This window comes from Sinohyriopsis cumingii, chromosome 9, assembly GCF_028554795.1.
Source record: "Sinohyriopsis cumingii isolate HCF-2022 chromosome 9, ASM2855479v2, whole genome shotgun sequence".
In the NCBI taxonomy this organism is placed as follows: domain Eukaryota; kingdom Metazoa; phylum Mollusca; class Bivalvia; order Unionida; family Unionidae; genus Sinohyriopsis; species Sinohyriopsis cumingii.
In genome coordinates, this window is record NC_142969.1 from 2,534,645 (window position 1) to 2,557,500 (window position 22,856).

At 33.5% G+C, this 22,856-nt stretch overlaps 1 protein-coding gene across 1 annotated transcript in view; it reads left to right on the plus strand.

Moving 5' to 3' along the window:
* The first annotated feature begins 1,521 nt into the window (after positions 1 to 1,521).
* Positions 1,522 to 22,856, plus strand: part of LOC149791175 (zinc transporter ZIP12-like) — a 44,152-nt gene continuing 22,817 nt past the window's right edge. Inside the window, exons 1-3 of the mRNA XM_089969626.1 lie at positions 1,522 to 2,015; positions 18,210 to 18,373; positions 20,223 to 20,733. Of these exons, the coding sequence (XP_089825752.1) occupies positions 1,722 to 2,015; positions 18,210 to 18,373; positions 20,223 to 20,733 (969 nt within the window). The 5' untranslated portion in view covers positions 1,522 to 1,721. The remainder of the gene's footprint in view (positions 2,016 to 18,209; positions 18,374 to 20,222; positions 20,734 to 22,856) is intronic.

Below are 22,856 nucleotides of genomic sequence, written 5' to 3' on the forward strand. Positions count from 1 at the left end.
TATAGTCTTTACTCATAGCTATAAACGGCTGTATAGTCTTTACTCATAGCTACAAACTGCTGTATAGTTTTTACTCATAGCTACAAACGGCTGTATAGTCTTTCAATCTGGATGCCATTTGCCTCAGCAGCTTGTTTACCTTGTCAGATTATGTGTGCAATAAAAATGAAAAAAAAAAAAACTGTCGGAAGCAAAATGTGTTTACTTGTTTTTGTTAAGTAACTAAAATCCTTACTTATATTTTCTCGACGAGTTACATAATTTAGTCAAGTTCTCCTCCAGTACTTATATCTTTATTTATAGTATGTTTCTTAACCTGATATTGAAAAATATCAGTGGGAGAAAAATGATAATGGTACAGTTGCGATATCACATTGGGAACTACTTTCCATTTTGATGCAAAATAATGCTGTTCAGATCTGTATTTCATTATTTATTCATATTTCATTTCTATTCTTCTGCCCATTCTCTCTTACTGTCCCTACCTCCCTCCCTCCACAACTGGATGCACCGGTGTGAAATATGTCACCTATAGGTCAAGTATTGTACATGTATGAAAGGAATGATACTTCATCAAGAAATGCCTAAATATTAAATCCTAGATTTCTATATGATTCCTGGCTTAGAGGCTGAATTTGCATGAGCTATTGCTGTGTTACCCATACAACATCGTATACCGGTAATAATCTACGACAAAAGGTACACAGTTTTCTGAAAGATAAAGAAAACTAGTCATTAGATACAGTAATAATATTTTTAACAGCAAGTGTTCTTCAAAATATTTATAAAATGTTGCATAAAACCATTTTAACAACGTTTAGGTCAATTTTTGGTTTAATTTGAATATGAACAATTTTTTGTTAAAAGTTGTTAATATTGCTTGTGGAAATTTGAATGGTTGTTGTTGGTGTAGGGTTTAACGCCATTTTTCAGCACGCGATACGCTATACATGGCGGCCAGTATTAATGGTAGAGGAAGAACCCGGTTCCCCGACCCACGAGAAGCTACTGGCAAGCTTTCTCACAAAACCCACATCGGCCGAATCTGAGACTCGAACCCACGCAGACAGAGGTGAGATGGCAGTGATCTGTAGCTGAGAGCACTTTAGACCACTCGGCCACTCGGGGCCCCCGGAAATTTGAATGGTTAAAGACACAACTTGGATTAAATACACACTATTTTATTTTCGTTTTTTGTTTCGTTCTTGTGAACCGTGGCTAAACTATGTTAATGTTATATCGCTGCACGTTACGCTTATTCCATGGATAAATAGGCTAAACTTAGCTATTCTTTACAACCACAATATCAAGTGTCCATCTACAACAAGGTAATTCTTAGATGAAATACATTTTCATGATGACAACGTGACATAAATATTTGACGCGTGAGGGACAATCCCCGTGTCCATTACTTCTAAATCATCTTTAATTGAAATGATGCGTGATTGTCCGTCATCTCCACGGTTTTTAATTGGTAAAACTTCTGTAAATAACACGCCTTATTTACAATAACTTTTATGATTAACGAGAAACCGTCAAAGCCGAATGCCTCTCGTTCAATAACACAGCAACCGAAGCGAACCTTCGCTCTGTATAACAGTGGCCGTCCTGTGCCGTATGCAGACGACACGACAAAATACCTGGGAGTATTACCTATATACTTACTCGGTACGTTGCTTTCTGGATTTTGCGTGTTGTTACTTCACACTGACAGCAAAGCTATGTCGAAAGCAATGAAGACAATAGTGTTATTAACACTCATCCAGGTTTTTGGCGGATTTTGTGATTCTTCGGTCAAAAGGCTCAAAGATGCACGTGACAGTTTGGACATTTACGAGGACAATTCCATTATTGATGCATACAAGGAAATATTATCCATGTTCAAAATAGAAAGACCAGATGATTTTACTGTCGATGTTTTCGATGATGTTGTAGACACATTTTTCGATAAATTCACCTGCCGGACAAACTTGGATCTTGCGACCACATCATCAACAGGATGCCTACACACAGTAGTAAGTAAACCGAAAGCGTTTTACTAAGATAACAAATATAAACACCATATACATGTAAGCATTACAAAATGTAATCAAATATAAAAACCCAAGTCTCAGAGAGGAACGATTTTCTTATCAACACTTCAACGCTTAACATATTTGGTTAAATATGCGAATAAAGAAAATAAGTATAAAAATTCACATTCGATGAAAGATCAGTTAAATTAAATTAACATGCATCACTTTTATTTTGTTTTTCAAATGATTTAAAAACTCCATTACGTAACGTCATAAATGTACGTCAATGGATTCCAATTTCAATGTCATAATTATACGTCAATGGATTCCCATCTCAATGTCATAAATGTACGTCGATGGATTCCCATTTCAATGTCATAAATGTACGTCGATGGATTCCCATTTCAATGTCATAAATGTACGTCGATGGATTCCGGTTTCATATGCGTGATTTTTATATTGAAGATAATATTGTTATCTGGTTCCTTTTTATTTGTAAGTAAATCTGAGTCAACAGGAATCAAAATAAAAACGTATTTTGTATTTTTTTATGTTTTCAGTCTTTAAAAGTAACCGTATTGTCACAAGTATGAATCTATCACCAACAATTTATATTGCCCATTCTTTTTTATTGCCTATTTTTTATTGCCCATTCTTTTCTTGCCCATTTGTATTGCCCATTTTTTTATTGCTCATTCTTATAATGCCCATTCTTTTATTATATTATCAAGATTAGATTTCAGTTAGGTAAACATCGACCGGATGTACTTTCCTTACTTTACAATTCATACATTGTCAGCAATGACGGCTTGGTCTATACTCTTAAGAATACACTACGAGAGCTATGAATACACTACGAGAGTTATGAATACACTGCGAGAGTTATGAATAAACTACGAGAGTTATGAATAAACCCCGAGAGTTATGAATATACTGGAGAGTTACGAATACACTACGAGAGTTATGAGTACACTACGAGAGTTATGAATAAACCCCGAGAGTTATGAATACACCACGAGAGTTATGAATACACTACGAGAGTTATGAATACACTACGAGAGTTATGAATAGACTACGAGAGTTCTGAATAATGAATACACCACGAGAGTTATGAATAGACTACTAGCGTTATGAATGAACTACGAGAGTTATGAATACAGCACGAGCATTATGAATACACTGCGAGAGTTATGAATACACTACGTGATTTAATAATACACTACAAGAGTTATGAATAATGAATACACCACGAGAGTTATGAATACACTGCGAGAGTTATGAATACACTATTTGAGTTATGAAAATACTACGATAGTTATGAATACAGGACTAGAGTTATGAATACACTGCGAGAGTTATGAATACACTACGAGAGTTATGAATACACTACGAGAGTAATGAATATACTGGAGAGCTATGAATACAGTGCGGAAGTTATGAATACACTGCAAGAGTTATGAATATACTAGAGAGTTATGAATACAGTTCGAGAGTTATGAATACACTACGAGACTTATGAATACACTACGAGAGTTATGAATACAGTGCGAGAGTTATGAATACACTACAAGAGTTATGAAGCTTATGTCTGTAAGCAAATACAACATCCCATTTACTGGCAGCTCTGAAACGTGTATGCATATATGTATGTATGTATGTATGTATGTATGTATGTATGTATGTATAGATACAAACGACAAACTAACACACTTCTGATGTGAAAAAAAGAGGAATCCCGTCTAGAAAAAGACAAAATAGCGTAAATCCCTTAAAGTTCTAAAAGTATTCGTTGTACAATATTCCATTATTTCAAAATCGATCTCTTTTTGGAGACAAAAAGTTAAGACCTTCTCAGCTTCAATATGATTATATGTCGCATTTCAGTGAAAATTGGTGGTCTACATTTAGTTTAATTTTGGCATGCTGGAGGGCGTTGTGGGCCTATTCGGTACTGAAAATCAGTCGCATGAACAATCTCTTTCTCAGCTATACTAGGTAAAGGAACGTTTATTTCAGATAGTCTTAATTACATCTGTAGCAATACACCACTGACATTATACTTCTGTATGAATACACCAACACAAATGTCATTATACTACCATTTTAGGCACGCTGCCTGATATATAGAAAATGTTACAAATAAATGTACATAGATAATACCCAGACATCCATGTCCATCTATTGGATTAAAGGATTATTCCTCAAATGGCCAGATTAGTGGTTAGCGTGTCGTCTGCACTGTGGAAAAGCTGAAGAATCTTCGTTTCCAGTTAACTACTTCCGGTTTCTCGCTTCGCTTGTAACACACCTAATTTTTATCAAGCCAATAGTATTGGCCATTAGAATCACTGTTTCATAGTATTTGGTGACGTCACTCGTTATACAGTGACTTCATCCTTCATAACGGCTTGCCTTTTAACATTTCCTCCCCAGACCCCACCAAACTACATTGATTGGTTGGTAGCTCTAGATATGCACGGTACAAGATGGAGTAAAACATAAAATCTTCTATACATTTGTGTTTTGTTTTTAATTTTGATAAACAATAAAGCATTAAATGCATGACATGAACCTTCCAAAATGTAGTAATAAAGCACTACATTATTATGTATCAATCAAATATATAGCATTATGTGTTATAAAAACGTTGATCACTATGTAATAATAAAACGTACATCACTATGCAGTAATTCAACAATATATGATTGTGTGATAATTAAAAGCATGTCATTATATTATTTTACAACTCTATGATTATATAGTGTTACTGCTCTATGACTTTATTGCGTTACAGCACTATGATTATATAGTGTTACAGCACTATGATTATATAGTGTTACAGCACTATGATTATATAGTGTTACAGCTGTATGATTATATGGTGTTACAGCTCTATCATTATATTGTGTTACAGCACTATGATTATATAGTGTTACAGCTCTATGATTATATGGTGTTACAGCTCTGTGTTTATACAGTGTTGCAGCTCTACTATCCTAATTAAGCAATTGAAAAGAGTAAAACAACAGGTCTGGTACAATTCAACCAATAATATTTCCCTTGAATAAAAAAGTGAAAATTAAGAGAAAAAGGTGCAGTATTGTGAACTAAAACCCAGATATTCCTAAAAGTTCTATCAAAGTTCCTAAGCATCGAGTATTTCGAATGAAACCCATTGGTGTTTCTAATGAATTCAAATCTTGAACGTGCTGATGTGGCAAAAAATTTCAATGTGTTGATGTTTCAACAGTATTCATTTATGACAATTATTTCATCCGGAATGACTTGCAATGAATTAACAATAACTCCAAAATAGTGATGTAGTCCAAAAATATCAAAATCGAATCTTTTAGAAAATATCAAAATATTGTAACTACAATGAATAATTTAAATTAATAAACCCTCTGACGTCAACCAAGAAGCTGAATCCACTACAGATGATAAGATATGAATAAATATTTCTGATGTAAACAATCTTAATATAAAAACATAAAACACAATAACAGGACCAGTATGAGGGTAAAAAGTTAATTTCCAGAACACTCTAAGTTGCAAACAAGGCTAGGTCTTTTACTTAAAATTAAGTAAGGTATATAATAAATTGGGTAGACCAGGAATTTACAAGAGGAACACCAATCTCCTGAACTCAGATCCAAGTAAATATGTTTCCCAAAAAGTACATTAGTCAGATAGGGCAAAATTCGTACCCTCATTTATGGACAAATGTCAACACCGCAATACAAAGTAAATATATATAAAATAGCAATTAAAACAGTAGATCAATGTGTAATAATGTAAATTTATATCAGTTTGTATAATAATATGCGGGTACGTCAGTATACATTCGTATAATAATAAACGGGTATGTCTGTATTATTTTGTGTAATAACAAACGGGTATATCGGTATCAATTTTTATAATAATAAACGGGTATGTCATTATCCATTCATATAATAATAAACGGGTATTTCTGTAAATTCGTATATACTTTATTTTGAATAACGTCTGTTCCAGTATTGTTTGCTAGGGTATTTTTTTTATTGCTTAACGATGACGCCACGAAGGACCGGGTGAGCTGGATTGTGCATTTCTTCTTCTCCTACTTCTCCTCATAGTTCCTTCCTCCTCCTCCTCTTACTTCTCCCATTTCCTTCCTCCTCCTTCTTCTTCCGTTTCTAATTCTTGATATAGTGCACTACTTAGATGGGTCCATTACATGTACGATATACTTCCCCAAGTAGATGGTATTTTAGTCCTCCCTTTTGTGTGGCTAATACACGATTCCAAATACCGGAGTGTAATACTCTGTTTCATAGCTCACTATATACCGGTGATTGTCCTCTGTGCAAAAGAATTTTTATTTCCACATCTTTTCAAACCAAATCTTGAATTTAGATTTCAAGATATTATATATTTGAATTCCATTAATTCATGCGGTAAGAAGGTCAGCAGAGAGAATGAATTGTTATGCTACTGATCGGTGTACATTTGAACTTAACAATTCGATCTTGTACATTTGAACTTGACCATTTGAACTTGTAATTTGAACTTGTACATTTGAACTTAACAATTTGAACTTGTACATTTGAACTTGTACATTTGAACTTAACAATTCGATCTTGTACATTTGAACTTGACCATTTGAACTTGTAATTTGAACTTGTACATTTGAACTTAACAATTTGAACTTGTACATTTGAACTTGTACATTTGAACTTAACAATTCGATCTTGTACATTTGAACTTGATCATTTGAACTTGTACATTTGAACTTAACAATTCTAACTTACCATTTGAACTTGTACATTTGAACTTAACAATTGGAACTTGTATATTTAACTTGATATTTATCCATGTGATAACTCAATGTTATGCACGTGTAAGAAGTCGATAGTAATATCATATAAACTTATGATTTCGCAACATGAAATGGAATATTTCGTCTTCTTTTGAGTTCAGTAGGACACACGTAGTATACATCACTGGCTATAGTCGCTCTCTGTATGACTTCTAGTTACCATCTAGCAAGGAAGAACATCGTCTGTCACAATTCATCATTAAGTGGCAAGTCGGTCAATCGGTGGATGCAGTAAAAATCCCTATTATGTCTCTGTCAAAATCCAGATTATGTCTCTTTCAAAAGCCATATTATGTCTCTGTCAAAATCCATATTATGTCTATGTCAAAATCTATATGATGTCTTTGTAAAAATCCGTATTATGTCTCTATGAAAATCCATATTATGTCTCTTTCGAAATCCATATTATGTCTCTGTCAAAATCCATATTATGTCTCTGTCAAAATCCATATTATGTCTCTGTCAAAATCCATATTATGTCTCTGTCAAAATCCATATTATGTCTCTATGAAAATCCATATTATGTCTCTTTCGAAATCCATATTATGTCTCTGTCAAAATCCATATTATGTCTCTGTCAAAATCCATATTATGTCTCTATGAAAATCCATATTATGTCTCTTTCGAAATCCATATTATGTCTTTGTCAAAATCCATAGTATGTCTCTTTCAAAATCCATAGTATGTATTTTTCAAAATCCATAATATGTCTCTGCAAAAATCTATTTTTGTCTCTGTAAAGATCCATATTTTGTTTCTGTCCAAGTCTATATTATGTCTCTGTTAAAGTCCATATTATGTCTCTGTCAAAGTCTATATTATGTCTCTGTCAAAGTCTATATTATGTCTCTGTCAAAGTCTATATTATTGTCTATCAAAATTCATAGTATGTCTCTTTCAAAATCCATATTATGTCTATTTCAAAGTCCATATTATGTCTCTGTCAAAATTCATAGTATGTATCTTTCAAAATCCATATTATGTCTCTGTCAAAATCCATATTATGTCTCTGTCAAAATTCATAGTATGTCTCTATCAAAGTTCATAGTATGTCTCTTTCAAAATCCATATTATATCTCTGTCATGATCCATATTGTGTCTGTCAAAATCCATATTATGTCTATATCAAAATTCATAGTATGTCTCTTTCAAAATCCATATTATGCCTCTGTCAAAATTCATAGTATGTCTCTATCAAACTTCATAGTATGTCTCTTTCAAAATCCATATTATATCTCTGTCATGATCCATATTGTGTCTGTCAAAATCCATATTATGTCTATATCAAAATTCATAGTATGTCTCTTTCAAAATCCATATTATGCCTCTGTCAAAATCCATATTATGTCTCTGTTAAAATCCATATTATGTCTCTGTCAAAATCCATATTATGCCTCTGTCAAGATTCATATTATGTCTCTGTCTAAATCCATTTATTTCTCTATCGAAATTCATAGTATGTCTCTTTCAAAATCAATATTATGTCTCTGCCAAAATCCATATTACGTCTTTGTCAAAATCCATATGATTTCTGTGTCAAAATACATATTATGTCTCTGTCAAAATCCATATTATATCTCTGTCAAAATCCATATTGTGCCTATGGCTGGACTTATACATTCAGTATTGCCTTGTCGTTACTTTCAGTAGTTGTACCCATTATATTGTTAAAATCAATGTTTGACCTCCAATTTATTCAGTTTTCTGACAAGTACTACCTATATCCTGTATTCTTTTTAACGTGCTAAATCGCAAACAAACTTAAATAAAACGAATTAAATATTTTCTTAACATGCAAAATTATTCCGGCTGACGTAAGTGACATTTTTTATGAAGAAGAAACATGCGTATGAAACATTTATAAACCCCGTCATTGCCAATGAATTATATAAATTTCGACTTAACGTTTGATATATTTCTTGAGAAATAAATCTTACCTGACACTTAATAAATTGTTTTTGATTTAAAAGAAAACATTAAAATGGTCAGGCAACAATTGTCACTACTTAAATAGGGTCATCTGTATAAAACAAAACTAACTCCCAACTAAAAAGCAAAAACGTGCGACACGGATATGCAATCACACAACATTGAGGACAGGCGTACGGACGGACGGATCGTCATATTGGTGGGAATTATGCGTGTTGTTCACATGTGCTTGAAACATAAGATAAATTGATGGAGGAAAATAATTGCAAGAAATCACACGTACAAACAGAATACCATTAGCTTTAATATATATGTGTATATAATTGGTCTCAAAGAAAAATGAACATCTTTCCTCATATTTACATGTATTTGCACATATATTTCTTTAAAATTTGAATTCAAAGATTTATAACAAAACTGATATGTGCAGTTCTCATGGCAATTTGATGAAATATGTGCAATTTATACAGATTTTTTTAATACATGTTATATATTAAATTTCCTATATTTTCCCTGCTGGGCTGGACAGATTATGTATTAATTTCTTATATTTCCCCTACTGGGCTGGACAGGTTATATATTAAATTTCTTATATTTCCTCCACTGGGCTGGACATGTTTTTCTCTAGCCATTAAGTCCTCTCTATTTTTGCCATACTTGACTGGACAGGTTTTAGTCCAGCTTAGAAATTCCTGTAATTGCCCTTCTCGGTTTGGCAATATTTTCTCTGGTAACCAAATTTCTACTATTTGTCATATTTGGTTGGGCATATTTTCATTCTTTAGGGACCATATTTCATCGATTTGCCCTACATGGCTTGTTCTGCCCACGCTATGAGGCAACCGTTGGACATAGCAAATAGCCACTGTTCACATACTCTATGTTTATGACCATGATCTAGTAAATTACTTCGCTTTTCTTTGCCCGTGGGGGTTGGGTGAGAGAGGAGGAGGGTAAGGAATGGGGAAGTGGAGACAATGGGCCAAACGTTTCGAACTTATTCAAGGACATTGATAAATTATAACTTACAGTCAATTAGATTCAGCAAAGTTTTTAGTTTATATTTATTAGATATGTTTCCTGCAAGAATACAATACCATATAGGAATCCACAACACGAAACTAAGTATCATGACATCATCTTGTAATTACTGGTCGTAAGTTTCATTTCTGTCCCCTTACAAAATCTAAGACATAGGAAGAGCGGAGTAACCCTTAGTATTGCTATTCACAGTGTATACAATGATCTAGACACTGTACAGAAAATGATTCAGACACAGTATCGACAATGATAAAGGCAGAGTGTAGACAATGATATAGACAAGGATAGAGACATAGTATCGACAATGATATAGGCACATTGCAGACAATGATATAGACACTGTATAGGAAATGATTTAGACACAGTATTGACAGTGATATAGGCAGTGTAGACAATGATATGGACAAGTATAGAAAATGATAGAGACACAACATCGACAATGATACAGGCACATTGTAGACAATGATATAGACACTGTATAACAATTTTTTTAGACACAGTATTGACAGTGATATAGGCAGTGTAGACAATGATATGGACAAGTATAGAAAATGATAGAGACACGAAATCGACAATGATATAGGCACATTGTAGACAATGATATATACACTGTATTGAAAATAATGTAGACACAGTATCGATAATGATATAGACACAATTTAGACAATGATATATATACATTATATAAAATGATACACACACGATATCGAAAATAATATAGGCTAAGTATGGACAATGATAGACACATTATGGACAATGATATACACATTATGGACAACGATAGACACATTATGACAATGATATATACACAATTTAGGTAATGATTTAGACACCGTATAGACAGAGATATAGACACATCATAGACAATGATGTGGACACCGTCTAGACAATTTACAAAATGCCATATGTATCATATAATGCCAAGAAGGATTGTCCCCAGTCCTCATATTATGGGAGGTTACTTTACATGAGGCGAGTTTAAATGGTCATTTTGCTCACTGACTCATGCCTATTGCTCACTGACTCATGCCTATTGCTCAGTGACTCAGGCCTATTGCTCAGTGACTCAGGCCTACTGGCTGATGAAATAATTCTTATTTTGATTCATCTGAAAAGAACATTTTAACTCCTATTTAAAAGAACAGAGGAACGCCATATATATATATATATATATATATATATATATATATATATATATATATATATATATATATATATATAGAGAGAGAGAGAGAGAGAGAGAGACAGAGACAGAGACAGAGACAGAGAGACAGAGAGAGAGAGAGAGAGAGACAGAGAGAAGATTGTGGTTAGCGCTCACAAGATAAAGTGATGGGTAATTTTAATTGTAAACATTCATAATTTAGCAAAACAATTTATGACGCTTAACATACGTTGTTTCGATATTTATACAGATAAACGTGTACGCTAATATTGCAAAAATAAAATACTTTAATTTCCTATTGTAGCACGGTGTTATATTGAGACAAAATGTTATACAGCAACTAGAGTGTTATGCGTAAAGCAATAACACATTTGCTTCTTATTAAATGAAATATCAAGCGAAGTAAATGGAAATAATTCATTTACCCTATTTCATGGTATACGTTATAATGTATGTGCTATATATAAGGTTTTGGTATACAGAAGGTCTTTATGACTAGTGAGTTTTCTTTTACATTCAATATTTTAAACGAATATTGTAATCGCTATTAATATATAATTCATTTTAATTTAAATATATGAGCGGTTGTTTACGTCCGTTTGAGTTCATCAGTTTTTAGTCAGTGTTCACACGATTCTACAACAACGATGATTTATCTACTACATTATATGTGTTCCCTGTGAACTGACAGCCGTTAAAATTAATTATTCTACTACAGCCTATGTTTCCATCTCTATATTAGGTCCACGTCTTATGTCAAACACAAAAAAGTCAGTCGAAACTCAGTTTGTCTTTTTTCGCTAGTTTAAACTCCAAATAATAAAGCTAATACAGGTAATATATACATGTTTTGCCTTGGGGTCCGTGCATTTTATACCGCTCACGTTGATCTTTTGTACTTAAAACATTAAACCAGTCACAATGACACAACTCATGTCAATGAGGACAGAGCGCCCCCGGAACAAAGTGTTTTGTTCTTGCAGGTATCTAATAGCTTTCTAATGTATGATTTTCAAGCTCTACAACAGCAACACTACCACTACCACTACTACTACTACTACTACTACTACTAAAAGTAATAATAATAAAAGTAATAATTATAGCGATAAAATAGAAGTAACAACGATATCCCCATGAATACAGCGGCGACATCAACAACAATAAATTTACATTGATGGCAAGGAAAACGACAACAATTATTATCGTATACGTCATAATCATAATCTTTTCGTCATTAAAGGTCATCTGAAATATTTTGTGAGTAAAACAAAACATCAACCTTTCTTGCAGTAGGGGATAGTACAATTCACTAACAACGTAATATGTGTAATAATTTGAAATATATAAAATATAGATAAACAATAAGGAAATTCTGCATGGCATTATAAAAAGAATTTGTGGAAATTTATGGAGGCACACCTTCAATCCACCATGTACGTGAGGACAAGATAGGACATAAAATTACATGAGATATACTCCCAGTTGAAATCCGGATCCGGATATAATGACTTCTGTGTTTATTTTAATTTATTTCGTTGTTTTATATTGTTGTTTACATTGCATTTATAAAATGTTGACACCATCCTTATCAGTCTATGCACTGAAGAGAATATTGATGATCATCAGATACGTTATAATTTTGAATATATAACTAGTCTAACTCACTGAAAAATATTTTCATGTTTCGACCATTGAACCATTGTAAAGCAAAACATTGAAATCAAATGATGTCGTTGAAATTTTACAGCAAAGAAACATAATAGAAAACGTAAGAGTCTCTAAATCCCTTGAAAAAAAATCGGTCAGATCTTAACCCTTTGAACACAGTGGTCAGACATTGTTGTTGTTATTGTAGGGTTTAACGTCATTGTTCAGCACACGATAGGCTATACATGGCGGCCAGTATAAATGGTGGAGGAAGAACCCGGGAAAAGCCCGGAAAGAACCACCGACCCACGAGAAGCTAATGGCAAGCTTTCTCACATACCCACACTGGCCGAATCTGAGACTCGAACCAACGCAGACAGAAGTGAGATGGCAGTGATCCGTAACGGTGAGCGCTTTAGACAACTTGGCTATTCGGGGCCCCCCGTCAGACATCGTCTGAACATTGCGACGAAATACATACCACAGTGTTTTTCTTTCTCAGGTTTAACACGGTAAGCAAAATCCTTTTTCCCCAGCTCGAATCTTCCATACCAGTGTCAATTCAGCTGACAGTCATCGAGAATTTTATGGAACAGTTCTTATCCTAAATAGTTCCATTGGATTTTTCTCACTTCTAGCAAGAAACCTTCATTAAAAATGCGACTGTTGAAATTTTTCTGGGTGAGGGTGGGTGTGTGGTCAGCCATTAAATGTTACGAATGAAGGCTAGAACAGAATATCATTAGAGCTGAAATCGTGTATGGGCCCATGGGTCATTGTAATACCTCAAAGCATGCAACGAATATCTAGTTGTAATAATAATAATAATAATAATAATTATTATTATTATTATTATTATTATTATTATTATTATTAATTTGAATGATTGATTGATTGAGTAACTGATTGATTGATTGATTGATTGATTGATTGATTGATTTGTTGATTGATTTAAATCATATTGGTTATCATGTGTTGGACAGTAAAGGTAACTAATATATCAAACTCTTTACACGCCTGTCAGAAGAAAAGAACGTTCTTCTCCTGAATAGAGTTGGATCTGATGATAACTGGAATATTATCTGAGTTGTAAACTGTAACGGTATGTCATTGCAAATTAAGTATATCGAGCGGCAAAGATTCAACAATTGTTTCTAGTCCCGGATACAACAGATCTAAGAAAGCCGACATTGCATATACGTGTACATGTACCTTATCTTTACTAAATGACGTCATGTGCCAATCACATACTACCATCGTGGTTATAACAAACATCACGATTGAGACGGCTTTTGAGAAAAAAATGTTTCTTTTTCTTACCAAGAACTCCCTAGCAAACTTTAATTTTCTTAACTTGTGCAAACATTTCCTGAAATGTATTATAATGCTTTAGGCATGGTTTTATTTTGTCTAGCGTGATACAGCGTGTATAGCGTGATGGAGAGAGAGAGAGAGAGAGAGAGAGAGAGAGAGAGAGAGAGAGAGAGAGATAAAAATAATTGCCATTGTGGTTTTATACTAACTCGATGTTACCACGTGTCTAAGTGTGATCAGAGAAGTCATACTATATATCGTAGGAATAGTTACACATTAATTTTATATTGATAATATGATTAATACACACACACACACACACACACACACACACACACACATTCCACAGCACAAATCTATAAACATATAACAGCAATTATCATATTAATGGTGTGGAATTAATTGTATTAATTTCAAATAATTAGTACCCAATTAACTCGACTTGAGGACGACCATGATTTTGAGAGAGAGAGAGAGAGAGAGAGAGAGAGAGAGAGATATACAGTAATATTCCAGTTTTCGTTACGTATAAAAAATATAAAAAATTATACAAGGCAACATTTATTATAAGTGTGGGTTTTAGATTCATATCAGATATCTACTTGTACATAATCAAGTCACGAGTACCTAATTTGTCAACGTCGTGAATAGTAAACGAAATTTCCCTACAACATCCTGGTTTGTTCTCTTTATGGATTTACCACACAGACAATGATACTAATAGGATTTCTTATTGTGATTAAGTATCCACACGTCATGTTACCATTCATTCATTAATCATTTTGTATCGAGTCATAGGTGCATGTTGAAGGGCATTTGTTAATTTCTATAGAAATGTATCCTTTGTTTTAATTTGTACAAGGATTTCGACAGGGAAATTTATGTCTCCCCATACTGGTTTCTACAACGATTTCGTCAGGGAAAATATCTCTCTCCCCATACTGGATTCTACAACGATTTCGTCAGGGAAAATGTCTCTCTCCCCATATTGGTTTCTACAACGATTTCGGCAGGGAAAATATCTCTCTCCTCATTCTGTTTGTTCTCCTGATTTTCTAAATCACTTAGAGAGTTTTATCAAGAGAAGACAGTGTGATGGAACTAACCCCGTTTGGAGACAAAATATGTATAGTTTATTTTAATATTACTCTACACAGTATGGCATTATTTGCCGAGATTGCAACTGATTTACAAAAGAGGGTTTTTGTATTCAGTAATTACTATATGCTTTTAAATTGCAGCTGAATGCGAAGAAGCGACGGTCATGATGTTTCGAAATTTTGATTTGATAAATAATCTTTTGGAAATAGTATATATGTATTATTGTGTTTAAATCTTAATAGTGAAATGTGCCCAAACAGCAGTGAACCTAATTTTTCGTGTAAATGAAGAAATTGAATGTACCTATTGGTTTATTTCTTAAATGTTTTGATCAATTAATTATCACAATCCTATTACATGAATGGAAAATCTGTGGGTTGAATTTAAATGGCACAGGATTAATATTAGGTGACTGTATCACTTTAGGAAACGTCTAAATCACCAAGACTGCAAATACACGGGATCGCACGTGATTAACATTATGTTTCATTATCACACGTGATTAACGTTAGGTTTCAGTATCACATGTGATTATCATTATGTTTCATTATCACACGTGATTACAATTAGGTTTCAGTATCACCACGACTGCAAAGGCACGCGATCACCTGTGATTAACATTAGGTATCACAGGTGATTAACATCAGGTTTCAGTATCACACGGAATTAACATTAAGTTTCAGTATCACACGGAATTAACATTAGCTTTCAGGATCACCCGTGATTAACATGAGGTTTCAGTTTCACACGTGATTAGCATTATGTTTCAGTATCACACGTGACTGACATTAGGTTTCAGTATAACACGGGATTAAAATTAGGTTTCAGTATCACCACGACTGCAAAGGCACGAGATCACCTGTGATTAACATTAAGTTTCAGTATCACACGGGATTAACATTAGGTTTCATTATCACACGTGATTAACATTAGGTTTCAGTTTCACACGTGATTAACATTAGGTTTCAGTATAACACGGGAACGGAATTAATATTAGCTTTTAGTATCACACGTGATTAACATTATATTTCAGTATCACACGTGATTAACATCAGGTTTCAGTAATACACGTGATTAACATTAGGTTTCAGTATCTCACGAGATCAACATTAGATTTAACTATCACACGGGATTAACATCAGGTTTCAGTATCACACGGAATTAACATTAGATTTCAGTATCTCACGGTATTAAAATTAGGTTTAACTATCACACGGGATTAACGTTAGGTTTAACTATCACACGGGATTAACACCATATTTCATTATCACACGGGATTAAGATTAGGTTTAACTATCACACGGGATTAAAATTAGGTTTTAGTATCACTCGGGATTAACACCATATTTCATTAATATTAGGTTTCAGTATTTCACGGGATTAACATTAGGTTTAACTATCACACAGAATTAACATTAGGTTTAACTATCACACGGGATTAACATTAGATTTTAGTATCACTCGGGATTAACACCATATTTCATTATCACACGTGATTAACATTAGGTTTCAGTATCTCACGGTATTAACATAAGGTTTAACTATCACACGGGATTAACATTAGGTTTAACTATCACACATGATTAACATTAGATTTAACTATCACACGGGATTAACAACATATTTAATTATCACACGGGATTAAGATTAGGTTTCAGTATCTCACGGGATTAACATTTGATTTTAACAGATATCAATTGATCTAAACATACATCATTTGCTTTTAACAGATAGCAATTTTGTTAAACAGATGTCAAATCATTTCAAAATATATCAATGGATTTAAACAGGTATCAGTTGATTTTAACAGATATATATTGATTTAATCAGATATCTATTGCTTTAAACATATATCAATTGATTTAAACATATATCAATTGATTTAAACATATATCAATTGATTTAAACTTATATAAAATCACTTCAACAGATATAATTTGCTTTAAACGGATAACAATTCATTTCAACATATGTCAATTCATTTAAACATATATTATATCATGTTGAGATATTAACTGAAAGACACATTTTAAGCTGAAAGAAATATTTCGAAGCAAATATAAATTCTTTACAAAGGTCTTAATTTAAAAAGTTGGAAACTAATTTTAGCAAAATATACAACAGTGTATTGTGAATAATACACACGTATTTAATATCGTCCATCCAAGATGAAAAAAGGAAACACTTTTTTTGTGTGCGTATAACCAATATATCACTTAAGAAACTTTCTTCTTAATGTTGTATTACATACATAATTACTTGAATCTTGTCGACTTTTTCTTGATGTACAGTTTGTATAACAGTCGTCTATGGTCACACAAATGACATGTAATGCCCTAGGGCACATCCCCATCACAAAAATGGACAAGATCTCTCAACTATTTCCACGTGTCACATAGTATATTACTCGTGTTGTCGGTTACTGTCAATAGTTGATTCATGCTTTAAGGAATAACCAAGAAATGTGTCGCCATCTCAAGTGATCTGTAAACGGAAACATCTTTTGTCCATCTTCTCTCTCCAACACATATATAGTCCTTCCACTACGACTATATTCGTTTCCGTTTACAGGCCAAGCATATAATCAACTAAAAGACTGGGGAATCTCTATAGACTTTAACCACAAGCAATTGACAAGTTATCACAATTGTAAAACATGGAGATAAAAAACCAGAATATTTACACAAAAGGTGTTTATTTTCAAATTGTTGTCTTAAATACATTATGTATGAACTTGTAATCATTTTTTTTTTCTGCAGCCGTTTTAATCACTCATGTTGCGAGCGCGTGAGTGTGTGTGGGTGAGGGTGTGAGTTTTTTTTAACGTAGCTTCAACAATTTTTCTTTAACAGTTTTTTTTTTTTAAGTATATGGTGGATTCTAGCACTGGGGAGTAAGGCCGCAGACATGTAGCAACCATGTCCCACCCTATCACATTAACCTGACATCACTCCGACCAATCCTAACACTAACCTGTTAATGCTGAGCGCCAAGCGATGCAGATGCTAGTTCCGTTATCTGTCTTGGGCGTGTCTCGGCCACGGATAGAACAAGCGACCTACCATATCCGAGGCGGACGCCCTAACCGTAACGGTGCAATATATATATTTACAGTGTTTGAATAAATATATATTTCCAGTGTTTGAACACAAGTTCCTTATTACGAGCTTCAGGATATACACACGGTGCTATAGGCCAGAATGTGTTCCAGAGAGTGTCCACTGTTATGCTGAACTACGCTCTAGAAAAGAACAAGTTTTGTCATATGAAGGTGGATGTGGATGACAGTCTTGATGATTTCAGGTATAATTATTAGATTTTTAAATGAAGACAGGAGGTGACTGGGCTAATTTTAATAAATACAATTTATCTCACTTTTAAATTACACGCATATATATATATATATATATATATATATATATATATATATATATATATATATATATATATATATATATATACAAGAAATGAACCTTTTGAATACTGCAACAGTGCCTTATATATTTTAGTTCTCTATTGATGAAGTTAAACAGTTAATGATAACAAAATAGGTATGAAACATTTACAGAGAACATAGCATAATTTTACAATAATTGATCAGAAATAATATTTGAAGAGCTAAACAATTGCATATTGACGCTTTGTATACACATATCCGTTCCAAAATGAGTAACAATAACGCTGTCCCAAAAGTCGACGAAGATTGGTTTAGTCCAAGCCCCCTTTCCAGTTGAAATTGTAAATGTTTCAGTGAAAATCAAAGAAAACCGCTTTTAATCAAAGTTAGCAATGTTATAATTTGACAATATGAAACTCTCCATTATAAGAGTTATATTTTAGTTTGAAAAAAGCTCTAAATTTATTTGATTATATATTACTTTCAACCCGTAATTGACAATAAACGAAACTAACGATTTTATATCTTGCCTGCTCGAAAAGAATTCGATTCTAATTGAAGTCTCTGTCATACATGTGTCGCTGTATATATTTGCAACTGTACCACAAGTAATAATGCTCGGCTATAAGTAATGTTAGTAATAATATAGTATTACCAATGACTCGTAGCAGCGCGTGTCTTCAAAGATGCCGCCTATTACAAATATATCTTGCACTACCTAAAAGCCACTGCCTTCTTACCGGAGTCCAGTTCTTTTGCGTATGTTGTTTGTTATGTGTATTTACTTGTCTTTCTAAATACGTCTTATGTTATCAGCGATTCTGATCAGCCTTGCCACTCTCCAAACTAATTTCGAAGTTGAAACCAAAGTTTTGTGATAGGTAGGATGGGAAACTGAGTTTAAGGTAACTAATTATTTCATCTGACTGATTTTCATAGTTTCATGTTACAATCCTATGCACTTGTTTTTGCCTTCTCTCTCTCTCAAATTATACAAGAATTGTTTATCAAAGACTTCCGATTGCCAACTAAAGCTGCGAGAATTAGACGTGAATCTGCCATAGCTTAAATACACATTGAGTTGTAGATATTCAGTTTGGAACACTAGCAGCAAAAGGATTTTTCGAAAAATTTGGTTGTACATATATTCTTTATCTTATTATTCTTCATTATAGATTTTTACCGACAGGAAATGAAACTGTCAACTTTCTAATTTTATGACTGACCTTTTTCTCTTTAATTAGAAGGTGCTGACTATCAAGTCTCGCTATGTTGCTGCACATCGACACTTAGACATGTCGTTATGTCATATTTTGGTGCACATGACACTTAGACTTGTCACCATCTCAAATGGGGAAATGATAGAATTCTTGCTAACCAAAAACATGTCGATCATATGACTTTGAAGGAGCCATTGTCCTTGAACAATCCCTATGTAACAAACTTTGCCATCGTAATTCCGATTTGTCGTTTTTAAATCTTTGCACTGTACGTGTTACTATTTCGACTACTTCTAGAATGACTCGCAGCATGCATCTTTAACGACCTGGTCTGTAAAAACTTTATTGTTTGTCTCATAAAAAATACCGATATAAATATGCAAGCTTTGTAAAATAAACCAGTAATGGACCATGTAGATGGGAAGGTAGGGACAAAAGAAGATTTGCGTCTCTTTAACAAACCGAATGAAGGTATAAATTTAAGCTAAACTCACATTTTCATGCATGTTTTTGTACATTATTATATTCCTTTCAGAAACCACGTGTTTGACCTGCTTCGAGGTGAGTCAAATGTCCCGGAATTACGAATGGAAATTTTGCAGAAAAGATTGGAGTTTCTGGAAGACTTTTTTGACGATGTACACGATGATAATAAGGACGATGTTTATGCTAACTTTGTGGATGACAAGAAAGTGAAGAAAACGAACGATGAGCTACATAAGAGTGATGACTTAAATGATGACAACAAGGGTGGTTCCAAGGTAGACGAGGCTGTGAAGGACGTGATTGATAAGGCTAAGGATGTTTTGGAGGACAAGGTGGAGAAGGTCCACGACGATGATCATAAAGAAAATTTAAATGAAAATGCAAAAGAAAAATTAGATGATATGGTAGAAAATGTTTCAGATAAACATGATGATGATCATGATGATGGGAACAAGCCAGTGACGAAGAACCATGATAAAGATAAAGATGATCATGACGAGGATTCTGAAGATGATGATCATGATGACCGTGCCGAAAAGATTAAACTTATAAAGAAAAAGGTAATCTCTCTCTCTCTCTCTCTTGTCTGGATACGAAAGATCTTGAGGGATTTTGCCCCGAGTTGACAAAGACGTACTATAAAAGAGCACGATATAAGAAGTTATTTGTTAGGACTCTAAGGTCGTAAACTAAGAAAATCAAATTTCGCAAAATCAGCCAGTTTCACAAACGCAAGAATAGATTTGATTATAAAAGTGATCAAATAAAAATTAAGAGGAACTTGAGTATTATAAATTAAATCTTAAATAATCCTAAAACATTATACACAAGTCCAAAAGAATTGAATGCTCCGAACGAATTGCATATTGTCAAACGTTCTGATCTGCCAACGGCCACGATTTCTGATACTGGCTTTGCCCAGAAGTCTTTTGAAAACATTGCACAATAATTTATGAATAACATTTTATTCCAACGTGCACTTTGTAATTCCAATGAATAATCCAAGCAAATATCTCCTCTCAAGATTTATCTAAACACACTATTAAAAACATATGCGGACTTATAAGACAAGAACATAAGTATTAAGAATTCAAAGTTGGAATGAAATAATTGCTCAGTTTTCTCCGTATATATATATATATATATATATATATATATATATATATATATATATATATATATATATAAGAGTCTATTACGATTATAGTTCGCAATATACCCCACGTGACAAGCCATACTACTGAATCGAATATTTCACATTATCTATTCACGTGATGATCTGGGCCGAAAAATAACCAACCTGACAGACCCATCCAATGGGAAGTAACTTAATTAATCTAAGAACCCACCTGACTTCACCATCCAGTGAGAAATTACTCTAAACATGTCAACAGGTTCACTATATAGGCTGAATTTAACTTATGAACAATTTAATATAGCGCAATATGCGATAGAGACCAGGACAACGATAACCTACTAAAATATGGAAAGAGGAAAAGACTGATAGGATACCATTTATCCTGATCTACCATCTAGACAACCCCAACGTAGGTACAATCATCGGAAAACACTGACCCATCGTGGAAACGTCGGACGCACTAAAGTTAATCCTCGTTAACAAACATGTAGTAGCCTACCGGAGACCAAACAACCTCAAGGACATCCTAGTCAGGTTGAAGCTAATGCCAGTCACTAATCAAGACCACCCTGGTCATTCTGGCCCCTGTGGCGATAAAAGGTGCAAAACCTGCCAACATATAATAGAGACCAGCACATTGTCTGGCACAGTGACAACAGAAAAACTAAACATACATGGTCCAAACAAAACATGTCAAACAGAGTATGTAATTTATCTCATCACATGTAAGATCTATTGCCTTCGGTATGTCGGAGAAACTGAAAAGCTACACAAAACGATCAACCTTCATAGATCTGATTGGATGACAAAGAAGCTGTACATAAGTCCGGTAGCAGAACACTTTTCCTCCTCTGGCCACATTTTCAGTGATATAACACTTATTGCAATTGCTAACAACCCCAAACGTTAGTTCCCAAACCAGGAAAGAACAGGAATCTTACTGGATACGTCCCTTTAGTACGTCGAAACCAAGCGGTTTAAACCAAGAAGACTATAAAAAGACAGCCATGCACACAAAAAAAAATTATTTTCAATAATTCTCTAATTTTGATTAATAGCCTATAATGATTACTATAACAATGAAATATCCGGGATATAATTTGCGCATACATAAAGTTACATAAAATAACATATGTCTTTATTGCTCATCGATTTCTAGGGCAATACAAATAGTTTCCTTTATCCACTACAAGCTGAAACAAACTATTTGCACCATATTGAATTTAAAGATTTAATTACTGTAGAAACAGCCATGTAAAGGTTTGCAAACATAGCCGTTTTTCTGTTTTATCTGTTTGTCTTGTCTACGTTTTGTATTTTCCTTTGAAAAAGACTCATTAAAGAGTCGAAAGCGCTCATACAAATTAGATACTAGTTTCGTACTGTTCGTTGTCAGTTTATTGCACTTATCTTAATCTGTCCCTGACACGCGTAATCCATTGCTGGATCCAGTGCACTCTTGTATTCTATATGTATATATATCATAGTTTATTCAGCCTTCTGAGTGATATATAGTATCTTGATTTCACTTCAAAATACACAAAC